Genomic DNA, 18,844 nt, shown 5'->3' on the forward strand with positions numbered 1-18,844 from the left:
ATATATTTTAAATGTATGTGATATATTTTTTGTATAAGAATTGTTTATATTTTTTAATATATTGTTAATTGTTTTGTAGTTCTTTAAACAAAATTCTTTGAATTTTGTGTTTATTAGTTCCGTAGCGGGTTGTGGGTTTATAGAGGAATAAGGTAGGAAGTAATTTAATTATATTAAATTAATAATTATTTTTTATTTATTCATATTATTTAATTGAGATGTTATAGTCTTAAATGTGTAAATTAATAAATATTAATTAATTAATAATTGTTTCTATTTTTAATATATGTGCAAACATTTTAGTAGTTAATAATGTTTTAGTTAATTTTGCATTTTGTTTAGTCCATAGCGGTTTGTGGGTTTTAGGGGAATAGGGTATGAAGTAATTTATTGATATTAATTTAATGATTATGTTGTATTTATTAATATTTATTTAATTGAGATGTTATAGTGTTAAATGTGTAAATTAGTGTACAATTAATTAATAATTGGTGGTTAAGTATTATTAACTAATCAATTAGTAATTAATTAAGGAAATTGTGTAATTAATTTTAGGTGTGTGTTTTGGGGTTTACATGGGTAAAAGGTGGCAAATATTGTATTTTTTATTAAAATTATTTGTTAATTGTTATTAATTTAATTAAAAATTAAATATGGAAATGGTGTAAATAATTTTAGGTGTGTTTTCTGTGTGTTTTGTGATTTATAGGGGTAAAGGGTGGCAAGTAATTATTATTTTGTTTAATTATAATTTTTTGTTAATTAATTGTGTTAATTGTGTAATTAGTTTTAGGTGTGTGTTGTGGTGTTTATAGGGGTAAAAGGTGGGAAGTAATTTGTGTTTAATTAATATATAGTTGTAAATTACCGTTAATGGTTGCATATTTATTTTGTGTAATTTTGTGGTGCGTTTTTACTTTTAGAGGGGTAAAGGGTGGGTATTAAATACATTTTATTTACTTTATAATTAGTTGTTTAATAGTGATAGTTCGTAATTTTAAAATAAGCTTTAAGGTGTAATTTATTATTTTACAGTTTAATTTAGGCGTGTGTTGTGAGAATTATAGGGTTAAAGTGTGGGTAGTTAATTAATTTGAATTAATTTTCTTTTATTATTAATATTTTTTTAATTGGTAATTAATAATGTCAATTATGGAAGTATGTTTTTTTCAATATTTAGAATTTCGTTGTGATTTGTGTGATGTTATAGGGTAGTCAATTAAGAAAATACATTTATATAATAAATAATGTTTTCGTTTGTAAATATTTTCTAGTTCAAAATATTTATTTTTTGGAAGTTTATTTTTTATTTTATTTTATATAATGTTCAGCTATTTGTTATATGTAATTAATATTTTAATATGTTTTCTTTTTATATATTAAATATGTTTGTATTTTAATTTTTAACATATTTCTAAATGTATTTATTTATTATTATGTATAATAATATTTTGTTATTTGTAAATATTTATTTTGTTTTTATTTTTGAACTGACTGGAGTGTTAATAGTAATTGCACCCCTCCGCTATCCAACACTTTTCCTACTGTTGCACTGACTTGAGTGGGAATAGTGATTTTTACCCCTTCACTATCCAACATTGTTGCACTCACTGGAGTGGGAAGAGTCATTTTTATCCCTTCACTATCAAGCACTATCAAACACTTTCCCTATTGTTTTACTCATCGGAGTTGGAATAGTAATTTTTACCTTTCCGCTATCCAACACTTTCTCTTCTGTTGCACTCAATGGAGTGGGAATTGTAAATTTTACCCAACACTTTCCCTACTGTTGCACTATCCAAAACGTACCCTATTGTTGCACTCATTGGTGTTGGAATAGTTATTTTTATCCTTTCGCTATTCAACACTTTCCCTACTGTTGTAGTTATTGGAGTAGGAATAATAAATGTTATCTCTCCGCTATCCAACAGTTTCCCTACTTTTGCATTGACTGTGTTGGGGAAATTTAAATTGAAATATTTTTTTAATTGCTTAATTTTTAATTTATTATATGATTTTTTACTTATATTTAAAATTATTGTTAAATATTTTTATATGATTTTAAAGTTTTAAAAGCTTTAATAGATATAGTATAATAATTGTTTTAAAGGAAATATATATGTATAATTTATTATGTTTTTGTGTTTATCTTTTTAAAATTACGTTTATTTGTTATATTTTGTTAAAATGTATATACAATTGTATTTATATTGTTAAAATGAATCTTCATATTTAATATATATATATATATATATATATAAAATATATTTATAAATCAAGATTGTGTACACCGATAAAACGATATTTTTTAGTCAATATTTTTGTACTTAATTGTTTAAGTATTAAAGTCAATATTTCTGTAATCAATATTTTTTTCTATAAGTTTTACATCAATATTTATGTAATGAATGTTTTGTCAGAGAACCTGCTTGTTTGCCTATCAGGGCCCCAAGTTGTGGAACTCCCTCCGTGAACAGCTAGGTCAGTGTCTCTCACTATCAATCTTCCGAAGACAGCTAAAAACATGGGGTCATTGTGAACTTTATAAACTTTAAATTATAATAATAATGAGGAATTCTTCCATCTGCTTTCTGGATGTGCTGGTTTTATCTCAAAGTCTCTCAACCATCCCCTCTTAAATTACATACTCAATACCCCTCCAGAAGGATCTTCTTTTCATGACCGGTATAGCTACACAAGAGAGACACATGAGACATCCTTTTTAATCTTGCCAAGCGACCCAATTGCTATACGTGGAACAAAACAGAATATCCAGAGCTACTCTCCAGACTGCATTTGAGGATGTCCTTACATTTAGAACCTTTCCTCTGATTCTCTACATGTTTTGAAGAATTAGAAACTGCCATTGCAACATTGAAATATGTGATATTTACCAGATAGAATGTTACAATGTCTTCACCCTTCTAGTATTATTAGTTACAGCGGTAACACTATAACTGATAGTCATTTACCTAGGGATGTACACAGGGAGTAGATATCCTTCTATTCTATGGAGTCACTTTAAAATAAATATTGATTGTTACGGGATCTTACTAGCGTGCACAACTCTGCGCTAGCCATCATTCAGGTAATGCCCAAATTAAAATAGGATGAAGCAGCAAGAGGCAAGTCAGCAGCACAGGTTTTACACATCTTGTTAAACTACCATGTAGCACCATATTTTAAATTGAACATTCTGCTCTCATTTGACAAAATTATCTTTTTGCAATGGAACCATGCTGCACCATTTTTTGAATTGAACATTCTGCTCACATTGGACAAAATTATCTCAGCAATGCTTATGGGATACTTGTCCAGAAACCTTCACTTGGGAGATCACAGCATTTCAGGTTCTATTTCACAAATTAGGGGCCTATTCCGATGTCGGACAGACCTGAGACGTCCGACATCGGGCAGAAGCTGTAACCGACCGACCTGCTGTCGTCGGGTACAGCCCTGCTAGCACAATGAGACCGAACAGGGATCGGTCGCATTCGTATACCTTACAATGCAAGCATGCTTTCTGACCGGAAAGCATATTTGCAATGTAGAAAGCAGGGGTGCAGTTCATCCCTGCACCCTGTGGCTGGCACCACAAGGTGCCTGCCACCGGGTGCAGGGATCAACGGAGGGGTGCCCCCAGGCCTCACACCCATGGGGGCCCTGCTGGGGGCCCCCAGAGACAGCTTTCGACTGCCTTTTGGTGCCGGCACGAAACGGCAGTGAAAAGCTGCCATTGTACTCCCTCGGTCGGCAGGGGGAGTACTGGAGGATTTCCGGACTGCATTCCGGAAATCCAAGTCAGATTCCGTTCCAACCGAGCCCATCAGAATGGCTCGGTTGGAAAGGAATCTGACCGGCAGTGACCCATTTGGTCGGAAGGGCTCCGAACATGGGCCCCCATTAGGATGGTGGGCGGACTTTGCCCGCCCGCCATCCTCACTGTACCAGGGACCGCCCACCATAAGGGCGGGGGTCCCCTGCCTGGCATTAGGATGCACCCGCCACAGTGGCGGGCGCATCCTGCATTCCTACCATTGTGGCGGGCGTGCACTCAGCACCGCCCGCCACCATCGCAGGAAGGCATGCAGTGCCCTTCCCTGAACAGCATGGCAGGCACCGCGCGGTGCCTGCCATGCTGTGCATGGAAGTGCTGGGGCGTACCATAGGTACCCCCCATGTGCACCCCCCACCCCCCGGAGTCCATGGGGCCCGCATCGGGCCCCCAATGCAGACTCCGCATGCTTTTCCGTGGCGGCATAGCCGCCACGGAAAGGCATTTAAAAAAGCCCATCCTAATATGGCTGGCGGTGTCTTATAGACACCGTCACCATAGAAACCTTTTTCCGCCCGGTCGCCTTGTGACCGGGGAGGAAAAGCGGCGGACTGTCTTTCCATCCGCCGCGGACGCCCCAGCCATACTAATATGGCGGAGGTTATTCCGGGACGGATGGCGGGCGGATTGCTCCCACCAGGCCGGCGGTGACTACCGCCTGCCAGGTGGGGGCGATCCACCCGCCATCCTAATGGGCCCCTTAGTTCGGTGCCCTTCCGGCCGAAATCGGAATCGGACCCTTAATATCCATTTTTCATTGGTAAAAAGACTGTCATTTACTAATCTTTCAATACTAAACCCATGCTTTGCAAGAAAGTGATGACCGAGACACATTTTGAAACAGGTTTTAATGAAGACCTCGAACTACTTATCTGTCACCTCACATGCCTGGTCAGAAAATAGAGTCTACAAATGTTCTCTTGATTATTCTTTATACTCCACCGTTGTATCATTACAGTTTACCTACCTGTGCCATCAATTCCATTGATAGGGACTTTTTCAATGAAATTGGTTGATTTACATAAATCAGTAACTGGTGCTTAGACCACATTTACCCTCACATTTTATTTCAAAATTGTTTGTTTGCATGAACCTCATACAGACTGAGGATCTGCTTTATATGTTGCAGGAGAGCTAACTGTGTCGCAAAGGCGATGCAGTTCCCTCCACACCAACATAATGGGCAGCCCGGCCGACGTATAGTTGGGCGGAACATAGCTTTGACGCCTATGAAGACTACTCTGACTCCGCTGTGGTCAAACCCCTCATACCACTAGATGGAGTAATGGCATTGAAGGTTTGGCCACATGTCTGCCCACCTAATTTAGATGGGCGGACATACAGTTGTTTTTCAATGCTTGTCACTACTGTGAAAGTCTAGGCGGTAAGGGTCATCAAAAAGTGTGTAATGCCTCCCTTGCCATTGGATGAAACTCCAATGGAGGGGAGATGGAGGCAACGTATTTTTTTTTCCAAAAGAAAATCCTTCTTTGGGATTATTTTTTTTAAATAAAAAAACGTTGTAATGTTGCTATACCCCTCCATCATGTTGACAGCGCCATACGCCAAACCTGCAATGCTAGAACTGTTCACTGCGCCAGCTGACATTTTTACATTTGGCCATCTGTGCCATGTTCAGGGTGACTGAGAATTAGCCACTGTGGCGGAGAGCGGACTGTCTGTCAAATTATAATCAGGCCCTGAGTTAGCAAGCGGTGTATCAGCTAAAACATACGATCCCAAAATAAAGCAACCCCTTCTACATAATCTCCTGAAAGACTTAGAAAGATTATATTTTTACCAAAGAATGTGAATTATCATTAAAATCAAGAAACAATCTATAGATTATCCTGTGGATACCTGGTAAACCTTAGACAAAAAGACAGCTGACAAGAAACCAAAAAGGAAAAATTCCACAAAGGTTTAAATTTACACAGCTAATCAAGCCTTAAGTAGATCATTGTGGGCCCGATGTAGGTAGCCCTTTACCGATCCGAATTGGCCGAAAATACCGATTTTCGGGCATTTCCGATCGGTAAAGGGCTACCGAGATGTAGGGGCACATTTTCGGTAATATGTACCGAATCGGTAAAATAATTACCGAATCGGTAATATTTACCGATTTGTTACAATTACCGAAAATGCAATGTAGGTAGAACATTTACCTTTGACGCATGGCTTACAGAATCGGTATTTTACCATGGAATACAAATCCATGGTAAAATACTGATTCCTGTGTACATGCACATCTGTGCATGTACACATGTGCCATGTGACAGACAGACGTGCCCTTAGGGCATGTCTGTGTGCCACATTGCACACATGCCCGTTTTGGGGGTGCTAGAGGGTGTCAAAGTGACACCCCCTGCACCCTTGTGAATTCTATAATTACCGATTCGGTAAATACCGAATCGGTAATGCCTAATCATTCCTGTGGGCTTCAAAGCCCATAAGAATGAATGGCCATTATAGAATTGTTAAGGATTCGGTAACGAATCCAGATGTTGGGACCTACATCCCATTTACCGATTTTGTAATACCGAATCGGTAGGATTCGGTATTTCAAAATCGGTAAATGGGATTTACCTACATCGGGCCCTGTCTCTCTACATTATTCCGTGCTTCCAATTCTTGAGAACGTTGCATAAATTAACTTGTGGTAAATTATCCAGAATTGTGGTAGAGAGTGGTGGTTAGCTCCATAACCTATTGTCAGCCTTTCAGATTTCCAGTAAAGCGTTGGTGTCAAAGTAACAATTGGCTTGGCAGAAAGCATTCCATTGGCACCGACATGGGAAAAACGTTAATTAAATCATGAACTTAAATCTTTGCTCTGGAAGTAGCCTGGGACTTAACTGTTAAGTAAGAATGATAAGTAGCTGGATGCCATGTCTGAGCATAAGTGCCATAAGAACATCAAATCCAGTGACAACATAATTCACTATTGTACATGTCAGCTCTGCCTCTGAGACTTCCTGAAAAGATAGAGAGCATGACCACATTGTTTTTTTTTTTTTATCAATATTGTGTGTTGATCTCCATTAGAAATTGGAAGAGCAGCATCTTTATAAAAGCACAATTATTTTGGAGATGCAAAATGTGAAGGGCGACCAATGTGTTTGCAGGTGGATCAATAAATGTAATCAAATAACGTTTTCACAATCCCTGAATCTTACATCTTGTAGTTCTTTGAATTCAAGAAGGTTTTTTAGATTTTATTTTCAAAGTTAATTGCCTAGTTAAGTCAATTCCAGACATGCTTTTAGAATAGGTTGTTAAACATAATTATACTCTACTTCTTTTTTGATGTACAACACAATGTAATGAAGTTTGTGAATGATTCCATAGAGGTGTGCGTGAATTACCTCCTGCCTGGTCTCTTATCCTGTGCTTTGGCTCACTTTGTGTTTTTTGTGTTATGTCGTGCTTCCCTCCATAACCAGATAATTTCTTTCTAGATCTCACAGCCTGTGTCGGTGAGGAATGTAGAGGCCAAAATTGCTCATGGAACCCGTGGTCGGAATGGAGTGAGTGTTCTCGTGCTTGTGGAGTGGGACAGCAGCGGCGCCTGCGCACCTATAACCCACCAGGAGAAGGTGGCTTCTGGTGTGAAGACATCATGACTGGGAATATGGAGAGGCACTTCTGTAACCTGCAGGCCTGTAAAGGTAGGACACCTGTTTGCACCTCACAGAGCTGATCATACAATTTTAGGGTGATAAAGACTGGACATTTAGCCGCATTTCACAGTGCGTTCATTCTGAACATCAATTTAGGGGTACAAGACATAGATGCTGGTAGCCCTAGCAGTTTTTTCATGACTCAACAGAAAAAGACCGCGCAGTCCGAAAGCTTGGTCGGTTTGATAGACTGATCAATAACATTTAGGATATGATGCAGTGGAAGAACCTCTGTAAATCAGCAGAGCTCCCATTCTGCCAAACCTGCATTTACCCTGCGTTATTTAGAGATGGCTAAAGAGCCGTGTTTACAATCATGGACCCTCAGCTGACAGTTGCTTTGAACATAACACATGAAACTGTCCTTCAGAGAAGATACCACTGGCAGAATGGGTAAACCATAAACGTAGGTAAACAGTCAAAAGTGATTGCATAGTATCTGGAACCATAAATGACTCTGGAGGATAAAATATATGAATCATACAGCAATATTTCATTCACAACATTGAGTGCGGGGGATATTGCTGTCTATCATTTGATAGTAATGCACTCTTCAAATCAATCTTCCTTGCCAAATGTGATGGCATATTGTATGTCAACTGCATTTTGTCTTGGGGGTAGCTCTTGGGAGTGGGAATGACCAAATGCATACAAATTCAGATAACAACAAGAAAAAGGGGGTTACAAAATAAATCCACTAAAACGGTTATTGCAGTGAGAATAAACAAGTGCTGGAAAAATCCAAAGACTACCACTTCATAACTACGAGGCCATTTCAGAGAAAACTGCCGCTTGGGACTGGGTAGTAGCAAAAAATATATATAGTGTTTGAGAAGCACACCATTGAGCCAGTGCTCTGGGCCACCCCTCTTACCATTTGTCCTCCAAATAATCTTTTCTGTCTCATCCGAGAGGTGATGGGAATTAACATTACATCAATCAATATCAATTACCTGTGTAACCCATTTGGCCAAACAATAAGGACCAGGAATCAATGACTACAGTTAAGAATGATTATTACAAATTAGTAGTTAAGTTAAGGTAGAGTTATGTTAGCACTATGTTAAAAAGGTACAGAATGACATCGGTAAAACCCAACCTCCTAAAGAGGTTTAGGCATACCAGAATTTGGCAAACAATAATTTTAATCACAGCATTACATAAAATTATTAACAAGCTCTGATGCTCAGAGAAGAGTTCATGGTTTTCTTTTCTATACCTGACTAAAATCTAAAATCATGTAGGCTAGAGTCCATACTAAGAGGGTGGTTCAGTAGTCTAAAGGATCTCAAAATTCAGGGAAATGGAGAAAAATTGAAAAACTGGAAAGTACTGCAAGTAAAGGGCATAAGGGAAAGTAAAGGAAGGTGTTAGCTTTGCAGAAGCTTGGTCAAGAGTCTCCTTTGGTCAGAAGTTCGAGTGTTAGCCTTAGCCACATTCAACAAAGAATCATAGGGAATAAACATAGAGGTCTAAACCTCTCAAAGTCAAAGGAAAAGTGTTGGCAAACTCAGACAGTGAAGACTGAAGTGACAGCAAACTCAGACAGTGTAGAATGCAGTTATTTGCACCAAAATCACTCAGATACCTCTCCTCTGTTCTCATCGTCAGGGGTTCCATTGTCCTTTTCCAATCTCACATTGTAAGCTGCAACAGTCACAAAATGCCCCATGCCTAACATGGGAATGACATTGTCCTTGTTCAACCGAGCCATCTGCAATAATACTAAATAGAACACTTCATTTAACTCACTGGTTCTTCATGTTCCTTTGTCAAGGCCTTCTTCTCAGCCTCTCTCGCTGTCCCTAGTACAGTGCTGTATTTATTCTCAAACTAACATTGTATGTGAACACATTGGCAAGGGAAAGGTCATGCAAGCAAAATGGAAAACAGTATTTTATGCAGAGTGGAAAATAGGGCCTAGTTAAGAAAACTTTAGAATATTAAATCAACATCACTTTAAATATGAGTATGCACTTTCAAATGCAAATGAATATAGACTTGTCACTACATTAGATTCATATTGCTTGTGGCATACAGTAAAATCTTTAATATGCATGTGTAAATATGGCTAAGAACTACATTTTATATGGAATATAAGAAACAGATTTTGCATTACATAAATAGTTGTTTCTAAAGTAAAGTAATTCTAAATAGGTGAGGATGGTTTATTCATCAATTGTCCAAAGAATATCCTATTTAGTACGGAAAAGGCAAACAGCGTATATTTATGAACTCTCTAATTTTACAGTGAATGCTCTTCAATAATTATGTCAATTGCAAGACTTCATATTAATGGTGTTAGACCACACAGAAACATGTGCTAAGTGAATGTGTTTGTTAGGTATTTGTGACGTATAAAGGTAAAGCAAAAACTACGCTTGTCCACTTTCGATAGCATCACTTCTGGTGCACAATAGAAAATGACTTGTGCTAGAAAGTGGCGAGACTAGAAAGTTGGGCAGAATCTACCGGATTTATAGTTGACTCGCAGTATGGTTTTAGACGTGGAAAGGGGACAAATGAGCAGTGCCTTAATTAGGCACTTATCTTGGGCAAGTACATGAAGGCCAAAAAAATCTCCTGTACATCTAGCCTTCATGGACTTGACAAGTGCTTTCGACACTGTTTGCAGGCATAAGTTGTGGAGGATGATGAGCGATATGGGCTTTGAGGAACCCTTAGTCACATTGCTCCGTAGGTTACATGAAGCAACAAATGTATCTATTAGATTTGGCACAGGAGGAGAAATAACGAAATCGATACCTTCAACCGAAGGTGTGCGTCAAGGGTGCATCTTGGCGCCTTTCCTCTTCTTGGTTTTCACAAATGGATTAGAACAGTACCTATTAAATCAGGGTTGTGACTTCCCAAAAATCAATGGTAAAAGCATCCCCATGCTTTCTTATGCAGACGATACTGTACTAATGACAATGACAGGAAATAGCATGCAAGTGTGTTTAGATGCTTTTAACACATTCATGCTTGATCTTGACCTAAAGGTAAATTTTGAAAAATCCTTTGTAATGTCTTGTGGCCCAAAAGGGTCAACCATTAGGAAGTTCGTGGTAAACAATCGTATCATTGGGAAAGTGGGAAATTTTAATTACCTTGGTAATCTGTTTGATAGTAAACTAAGTTGGACACCGGTTATGAAGGTTCAAGCCCAGAATATGACAAGGGCGATAGAGGGTATCTTTCGCTTTTGTAGCAAACTGGGGCAAAAGCACATCATGCATCTCAGAAACCTCAAAATGCTTATCCGTAGCCACCTATGGGGCAGGGGTGTGGGGGACCGAAACGCCATCTGTAATACAGGTGGTGGAAAATAATTTCATAAAAAGGGTCCTATCAGTTCCAAAAAGCTCTTCAAACACCTTCTGTCACAATGAAATCGGTATGGTCAATGTTTCTGACATAATCCGCTTGTCCCCTTTACTGTTATGGGGTAAAATTTGGCAATCTGAAGACCTGCAACTTACCAAAGATATTATCATCGATTGCATGGCTTTAGAAAACTCTAAACAGATTCCCTGGTTGTCTTATGTTTGTAACATGTTTAATAAAATTGGACTTAGTTCTTATTTTTACAACCCGGAAAAAATTGAGGGAAACTATAAGGTGGACATAAAGGCAAAGTATTTGAAGTCACTGAACCAACCGTCTATGGATAATGTTATTGACAATGGTATTGCCTATGTCTGTAAACCCCAACCACAGTTCTATCTAAAATTTACCCTTAACGTGCAATGGCGGTTCCTCCTAACAAGGTTTAGACTGGAGATTCTCCACTTTTTACTGGCATTTCCGAAACAAGGGGGTTGGTGTGAGAGGCTACCCCCTTGTCCTTGTAATAACAGGGATACGCAAACTACCTTACATCTGGTTCTTTTTTGCTCCTTATATAAGGACCCAAGACTCCGGTTTATTAAACCAATCTTGAAGGGGAGACAACCTTGCACTTATAAGGAAGGGTACGAATTTCTGTCATCGCTATACTCTGTAGAAATCTGCTGTTCTATGTTAAATTTCATTAGAATCTCACTAAAGATTAGGAAGAACTATGGGTAGTACCACATGTATAGAAATTTTTAAAATCATGTTCTGTATATCTTTTTATTGTTATCATCATGTCTTTTTAAAATTTTGGGCAAAATTGTGTTTCTAAATTGGTATTTCTTTTAATATCATGAGGCAAGATGAATTGTATGTTCAATACTTTTATGATTCATTTTATGTATCGAATAAAGTTTTTGAAACAACAAACGACTTGTGCTTATCAAACTTGGATGGCCATAGATTCCTAAACATCTTGTGGGCTAAAAAGATAGCTCTGAGAAGCCCCAACGATGTAGCTGATAATGGAATGGATACTAAATAAATGGGCGTGCAAAGTAATGGATATCCAAAGGATTGGATGGACATAAGGACTGATGGCTATAAGGACTGATGTGATCATTGAATTGGAGGCCCAAATGAATACATGTTCAATGGGTAGAGGGCTGAAAGATGGGCGTTCAAAATAATTGTTGCTTAAGTAATGGATGTGTAAAGAATGGATTCCTAAAGTAATGGATGTAGAAGGGATGGACTCCTAAAGGAATGCATGTATACAGAATTGATACCTAAAGTAATGAATGCAGAATGAATGGATGAGTAAAGGAATTAATGCAGAAGTAATTCATTCCGAAAAAAAGGAATGTAGATCAAATTGATGCCTAATTAAATTAATGCAGAATGGATAATTACCTAAAGGAATACATGCAGAAGGAATGGATGCGGATAAAAATAAAGGTAGAAGCAATGAGTGCCTAAAGGAATAAATGCAGGAAGAATGAATGCCAAACTGAAAGAATGCATAAGGAATGAAAGTTAAAGCAAGGAATGCAGAAGGAATTAGTGCCTAAAGGAATGGGTGCAGAAGAAAGGATTCCCTTAATAAGTTAATGCTCAAAACAGTGGACAAACAAATCGATTTACAAAGAAATAGATGTTAAGAGGAATTGATACTAAAGAAAATGAATAGTAAAAAAGATCAGATGCTAAAAAAAACAAGTGCCAAGGGAATAAGTGATGCTAGATTTCCCCTTCTTTCTGATCATGCTCTCTACTTCATCAGACACAGGTCCTCTTCCTTTAAAGCAATGCCTTGGACCTCATTTAAAGTTGGATGGTAATGGACAATGTGCTGATTGCTGTAACAATTGTAAACTTTATAGAAATTTCCTTTTGACTTGGAACAGTCATTAACAGCCAACTGCAAATCACTCCCCCCTCCCACTTTGTGAAATATTAAGATTTATTGTAACGTCATCTCTTCGCTGCAAATTGATACAATAAGCTGTATTAGTTTTAATCTGCAACAGCCTTCATTTAACACACAGCATCCATATACACATACAAACATATATATATATATATACAACACATAACATACATACGCACATTCAGAATTAGCACACTACTGAATTTCAACCTTGGACTGAACGCTGCTTTCCATCTGCTACTGGCGTTTGTGCGCAGAGATACTCCTTCGGGAGTCGATTCAAGCGCGGTATAAACCCATAAATAAATACAGAAGTTTACAAAAAGGAGCTTTAGGGTAGCCCCTTTCAACCATTGGCTACTTTGCGTCAGCTAGCTTTAGGCATTGGCTAAAGGGGTTCCCATAATAGCTGGTATCAGCCCATTGATTTTTAGGTTGAGCTAGACAGTGTATGCACTGTCTCATCGAGACCTGCTGTAATCAGTCTGTATGCATCAAGTCCATCCCCATTTTGCCATTGATTTTCATTTGTCTATCTCATTGTCCTTTAAAACTCCCTACTTGCTAGTGGTCAGTCCTGCCTCTTTGTCCCTCCTTTATCGCTTCTGTTCCTCCCACAGGGCAGGGACTTCGTACTGTCTTATTCCACTCTGGTTTTTTATCTGTTTTTTGGGGCACTATTTTGTTTTTGCTTTCCTGCTCTGTTTGTCTGCATTCAGCTTCAGCCCCCTAACTGCTTACATTTAAATATAGCATTCTTCCTCCCACCACTCTTAACGCCACAGTTGAGTTAACGCTGCTTCCAGTGCTGTGCCTCCTGCTCCCTTGCTTGTTTTTTCTGCTCGGGGACCGTTGTATGGGAAGGCTCGCCTTATGCACAGCTGCCTGTAAATCTTGTTACTGCGTTTTCATGTTTAACAATGGTGTATTTTATTTGAGCAGCACGCTGACGTACAACTGTTCCCAATTGCGGTAGGGTTCAGCGGTCAGGAGACCAGGTGATTTTAGGTGTCTTTGTGCATTCCTTCGCTCTGATTGAGTATGTACATTACGGTGCCCCTAGGGCACAAGCAGGGACCGACTAGAGTGCTCCTGTACATGATGCGCTTTATGGGGTATGCTTTCAACCTGGCGCTTCATGTAGTAACAATGTGTGTCCACCCCAGTAAGATATAGAAGCATCTTTAAAGCTGTCATGGACTAATATGGTGTGTAACCAGCATGCGCGCAGGGCTAGACATGATCTAAGCCCCGTCTCGGGGCGCCACAACAAATGTCCAGCTGTGCGCTGGCAGGTACTGAATCACGAGTGGTCCATACCCAAAGTTGCCCACAGCCAGCTCCTTCCTTTACATATGTGTGGCACCGTCTTATTGCCCTCTGTGAGGCCCGCTGGGACACACAGAGATCGGGTGTTAGTCTACCATCTCACCGAGGATTCGGGACACATCGCTTACTCACACCCTACCAGCCCCTCTGGATAGACAGCACATACTGATCGTGCAAACTTACAGCACCTCTCCACAGATCTCAATAACCGCCATTAGTGCCCTTAACGAAAAGGTCCACATTGCACCTCAGAACATTTCATTGCTGGAACCTGTTTCACTTCCGTGCAACAGAGTAGTTATGAGGCGCAGCTGAGCATGTTTAACTGCCGACAAGTTTTTAAATACCAAAGCATGTTATGTGCAGTAATTTAAAACCGCAAAACCTGTGACGGAGTTACATAAAAACACAGATTGACAAAACCAGTAGTTTGACTTTAATAAAACGATATGCATGGTGAATTTGTTTGGTTCTATAATTTTTTTATAGCCAGCTTCACTTTTGTTAGTGGCAGAGCTCTTCATTTAATACACCTAGGTGACCTTTAATTACATCAGTGTTCCATTCATTTTTTTTTCCAAAAGGTATCTTGCTTTTTAAAAACAAAATCGGCATTTTTTATAGTAAAACATTACGTATGATACAAAAAGGGGGAAAGATTGTGGCATTAATGTCAGAGCTGCAAACTTTGGAGCTGGGAAACCAGCTACAAGTCTCAGCGTCGGCTCAACTGCCTGTGTCCTTGTGTAACGCTCCAATGAAAGCCGTCATTTACAATGTCAGTAGCTCAAAGTCTCGCAAACGCAAGACCTATTGCATTGCAAATGCTTGTTTGTAGATGCAAACACACTAAATAGAAGAACATCTTCTCATTTTCACACAAATCGACATTAATTTCCATCCACACGTGGGCCTCTGCCTCGGCATGCTCTCTATGACCTGCCCTCCCAGTCAGTTCTTTCTGCTGCGCTCCTGCCTATACCTCTTTTTTAAAAAATATTTTCCGTGTAAGTTCCGGCATATTTGATGTGCCAACTGATACCTCACTTTCCACACACTCACTTTATTTTTTGTTTTTTACATTACCGTTCAGAAGTACACATATGTGAGCACATTGCAGCCATCTTATCATTTTTTCGTAAAAGAAGAAAACATTTTAAGATAGGCGCTGCATGCTCGCTCATAAGCTTGTGCGTGTATCATGACGCACCAGCTCCCATTATGGATGTTTTTAATTTACTGTTCCAACACATCCAATGGAAATTTCCTAACAGTAAAATGTCAATTTAAAAAAAGCGCTTGGAGAGCCAACACAAACAAGCATTGACAAAGCCAATACTTGGGTTCTTGCCTTTTAAAGGAATCTCCTGACTTCCCATTCTTACTCTGTTTTCATTGACTCCGTTTTCTTTGTTTGTCTTGCTTCATTTCCTATGCCACAACAACAATTGTTTCATTCTCCTCTCTCTCCTTTCAGTGGATGGCAGTTGGTCCAAATGGAGCCCATGGTCCTGGTGTGATAGAACATGTGGAGGGGGTAAATCTGTGAGGACTCGAGCTTGCATTAGCCCTCCACCCAAGAATGGAGGCAAAGAATGCCCAGGAGAGAAGTACCAAGTGCGAATCTGCAATGCACGTCCTTGTGGTAAGAACCGTACTCTATTATTCAGAGTTCAGTAGTGCATGGACTTTGTGTGTTTTTATGATCTTTTTTACTCAATCGTACACTACAAATGTCCATAGTATAAATGAAGATGGGGTGACCAATCGGTTATGAAGAACCTGGCTGTAGTACAAAGACTGCAACAAACGTGCCTCTTGGGTATGTAAATCTTTTTGAAAAGGATGAGACAGATTAACACATTTTTAAATTTCAATAGAAGAACACACAACACTCTTCTGTTGGTTTGTCATTGATGCCAACATTTTTCCCTTCAAAAGACAATGTTTTTAGGGGGAAATTGCACACAAAACAAATCACAAACTTCAAACTGTGTCATGACTGCAGGAAGCAGATGTAGTTCATGAATTCACCTATGGTGTCTAGGTACAACTCGAAATCATGCGACAAATGATCCATGAAGCAGCCAAATCCATAATGAAGCCATAGGCAAAACTATTCATCGCAGAGCATAATAAGTGAAGTAGGTCACACCCCAAGCATTGCTCCCACTCCTGCTCAAGACCCAGGCTCCTCATACCTGCTCTGTGTCCCTGTCCTGCTCCAAGTCACCATCTTCGGGAACACTAAAGAGAAAGTCAAAAGACAACTCACACCACAAGTGCAAGATGTTAGGTGAGACTTGTCTCACCACTCTCAGCCTGGAAGAAGCAGCACAGCTGACGTAGGTCTGACTCTGAGCCAATCCAAAAGCTGTTCCAGTGTGCCTTGAATTTCCCAGGTTATCATTGCCTCCTTCAGGATATATAAGCCTTCGGATAGGTCATGCTGTAACTGTTCAGGATGAATCTGCCTGGCCTCAGAAGTGCCTACAGGCCCTATAAACCTGCGGAGGTCCCCATTTGGACTTCTGTAGACAGGTTCAACCCCGGCACCATATGGTCCTGTGATCTTTAGCGTGACCACATGATGGTTGTATGACGGAATAACGCATGTCATTACAACGCATGCTGTTATTACACCATCATTACTACACATGTGGCTTTATCACACATGCCTTTACTACGAAAACTTTTACCATGCCTATGCTTTTACTATGCATGCCTTTACAAAAAAAGTTCCTTTGAAAAAGCATGCTTGGTAAAGATATATGTGTGCTAAGTTTATAAGATCTCGAATTATGCATGGCTTAACGTGCATGGTCTGAGCTGATTTGTGAAGCAGGCATCTACGTATATAATTAGTGAAAGCTGAACAGTGAATACGGGCTGATAGTTTATGATAACCCCTGTCTGTCCCTTAAGGTAGCCGCCATCTTAGTACTTGTCCTAATACATAAGTACTTCTTGTGCGGCTAACAATATCATTTCTAAATGCGGGGCCTTGTCCCTCTATGCTTGCCAATGTGGTAAGTATTGTGCTAGTGCTTTTATCAGTAATATGCGGTACCGGTTTGGGGGCTGGCAAAGAAATTCTTTGCGCATATTTATTTGTGTTCTGAGTGGGAGGGGCTTTTCTTCAGTTTATCCGTTTGCTTTGGAGTAGGTTTTCCTTGATTTCCTGCGCATATACAGGAGAGGCTGGACAGTATGTATAGTTTGGTGTAGCACTGTGATGTGTTTTACTGCCTGCTATAAAGCGTCATGTGTTGTGCACAAAGTTGTTAAGATTATTTAAAGCTTTGCGTGCAACTGAGTCTGCAAAAACGCATATGCCTTTATCATTCATGCCTCTCACAACTGATTTCGTTGTAAAGGCATGCGTGGTACTGTCATATTCGATTATATATCCTGCGTGGTAAAGGCTAGAGTCATTAAGAAGCATTCTTTGTAAAGCCTTCATAGTAAAGGCATGCATGATTCAGCCTTCGTTGTAAAGCCTGTTTCCCCTACATGATAGCACTGGCCCATGTCTCCACTCCTGTGCCGGAAGCTCTGTCAGTCCCGACTGCCTGGCCTGATTCCAGTAGCACAAGCACTCGCGATCAATCAATCAATCAATCAGTAAATTTGTAAAGCGCGCAACTCACCCGCTAGGGTCTCAAGGCGCTGGGAGGAGGGGGAGGAGCTACTGCTTGAATAGCCAGGTCCTGAGTTGTTTCCTGAAGGAGAGATGGCCCTGGGTCAGCCGAAGGTGGGAGGGGAGGGAGTTCCATGTCTTGGCCGCCAGGTAGGAGAAGGATCTTCCTCCGGCGGTGGTTCTGCGGATTTGTGGGACGGTGGCGAGGGCGAGGCTGGCTGATCGGAGCTGGCGGGTGGGTGTGTAGAATGTGAGGCGGCTGTTGAGGTATTTGGGGCCCATGTCGTGGAGAGCCTTGTGTGCGTGGGTGAGGAGTCTGAACGTGATCCTCTTGCTGACGGGGAGCCAGTGCAGGTCTCTCAGATGGGCAGAGATGTGGCCGTGACGGGGGATGTCCAGGATGAGTCATGCAGAAGCGTTCTGTATGCGCTGGAGTCTTTTCTGGAGTTTGCCTGTTGTTCCTGCGTAGAGGGTGTTTCCGTAGTCCAGCCGGCTGGTGACGAGGGCCTGGGTGACCGTCTTCCTGGTTTTGGTGGGAATCCATCGGAAGATCTTTCGGAGAATGCGCAGGGTGTTGAAACAGGATGACGAGATGGGCATCGTGAGGGAGGAGTCCAGGATGAAGCCCAGGTTGCGTGCATGGTCCGTTGGCTTGGGGGCGAAGCCCAGGGCTGGGGGCCACCAGGAGTCGTCCCAGGCAGAGGGGGAAGGTCCCAGGATGAGGACTTCCGTCTTTTCTGAGTTCAGTTTCAGACGGCTGAGCCTCATCCATTCCACGACGTCTTTCATTCCTTTCTGAAGGCTGGCTCAGGCGGTGGTGGGGTAGTTGGTGAGGGAGAGTATCAGCTGGGTGTCGTCAGCGTAGGAGATGATGTTGAGGTTGTGTTGGCGTGCGATGGCTGCAAGGGGGCTCATGTAGACGCTGAAGAGGGTGAGGCTGAGCGAGGATCCTTGCGGATCGCCGCAGATGACTCCGGTGGCCGCTGATCGGAACGGGGGAGGCGGACTCTCTCGGTTCTTCCGGCGAGGAACGAGATGATCCACTCCAAGGCCGTTCCTTGGATTCTGGTTTCGCTGAGGCACTGTATCAGGGT

The 18,844-nt window shown here is 40.5% G+C and overlaps 1 protein-coding gene across 1 annotated transcript in view; it reads left to right on the plus strand.

Moving 5' to 3' along the window:
• LOC147685082 (SCO-spondin-like) overlaps positions 1-18,844 on the plus strand; it is a 1,395,910-nt gene that overhangs the window by 1,069,920 nt on the left and 307,146 nt on the right. Inside the window, exons 71-72 of the mRNA XM_086939757.1 lie at positions 7,294-7,503; positions 15,588-15,755. Of these exons, the coding sequence (XP_086795883.1) occupies positions 7,294-7,503; positions 15,588-15,755 (378 nt within the window). The remainder of the gene's footprint in view (positions 1-7,293; positions 7,504-15,587; positions 15,756-18,844) is intronic.

Source organism: Lissotriton vulgaris, chromosome 10, assembly GCF_964263255.1.
Source record: "Lissotriton vulgaris chromosome 10, aLisVul1.2, whole genome shotgun sequence".
NCBI classification, from domain to species: domain Eukaryota; kingdom Metazoa; phylum Chordata; class Amphibia; order Caudata; family Salamandridae; genus Lissotriton; species Lissotriton vulgaris.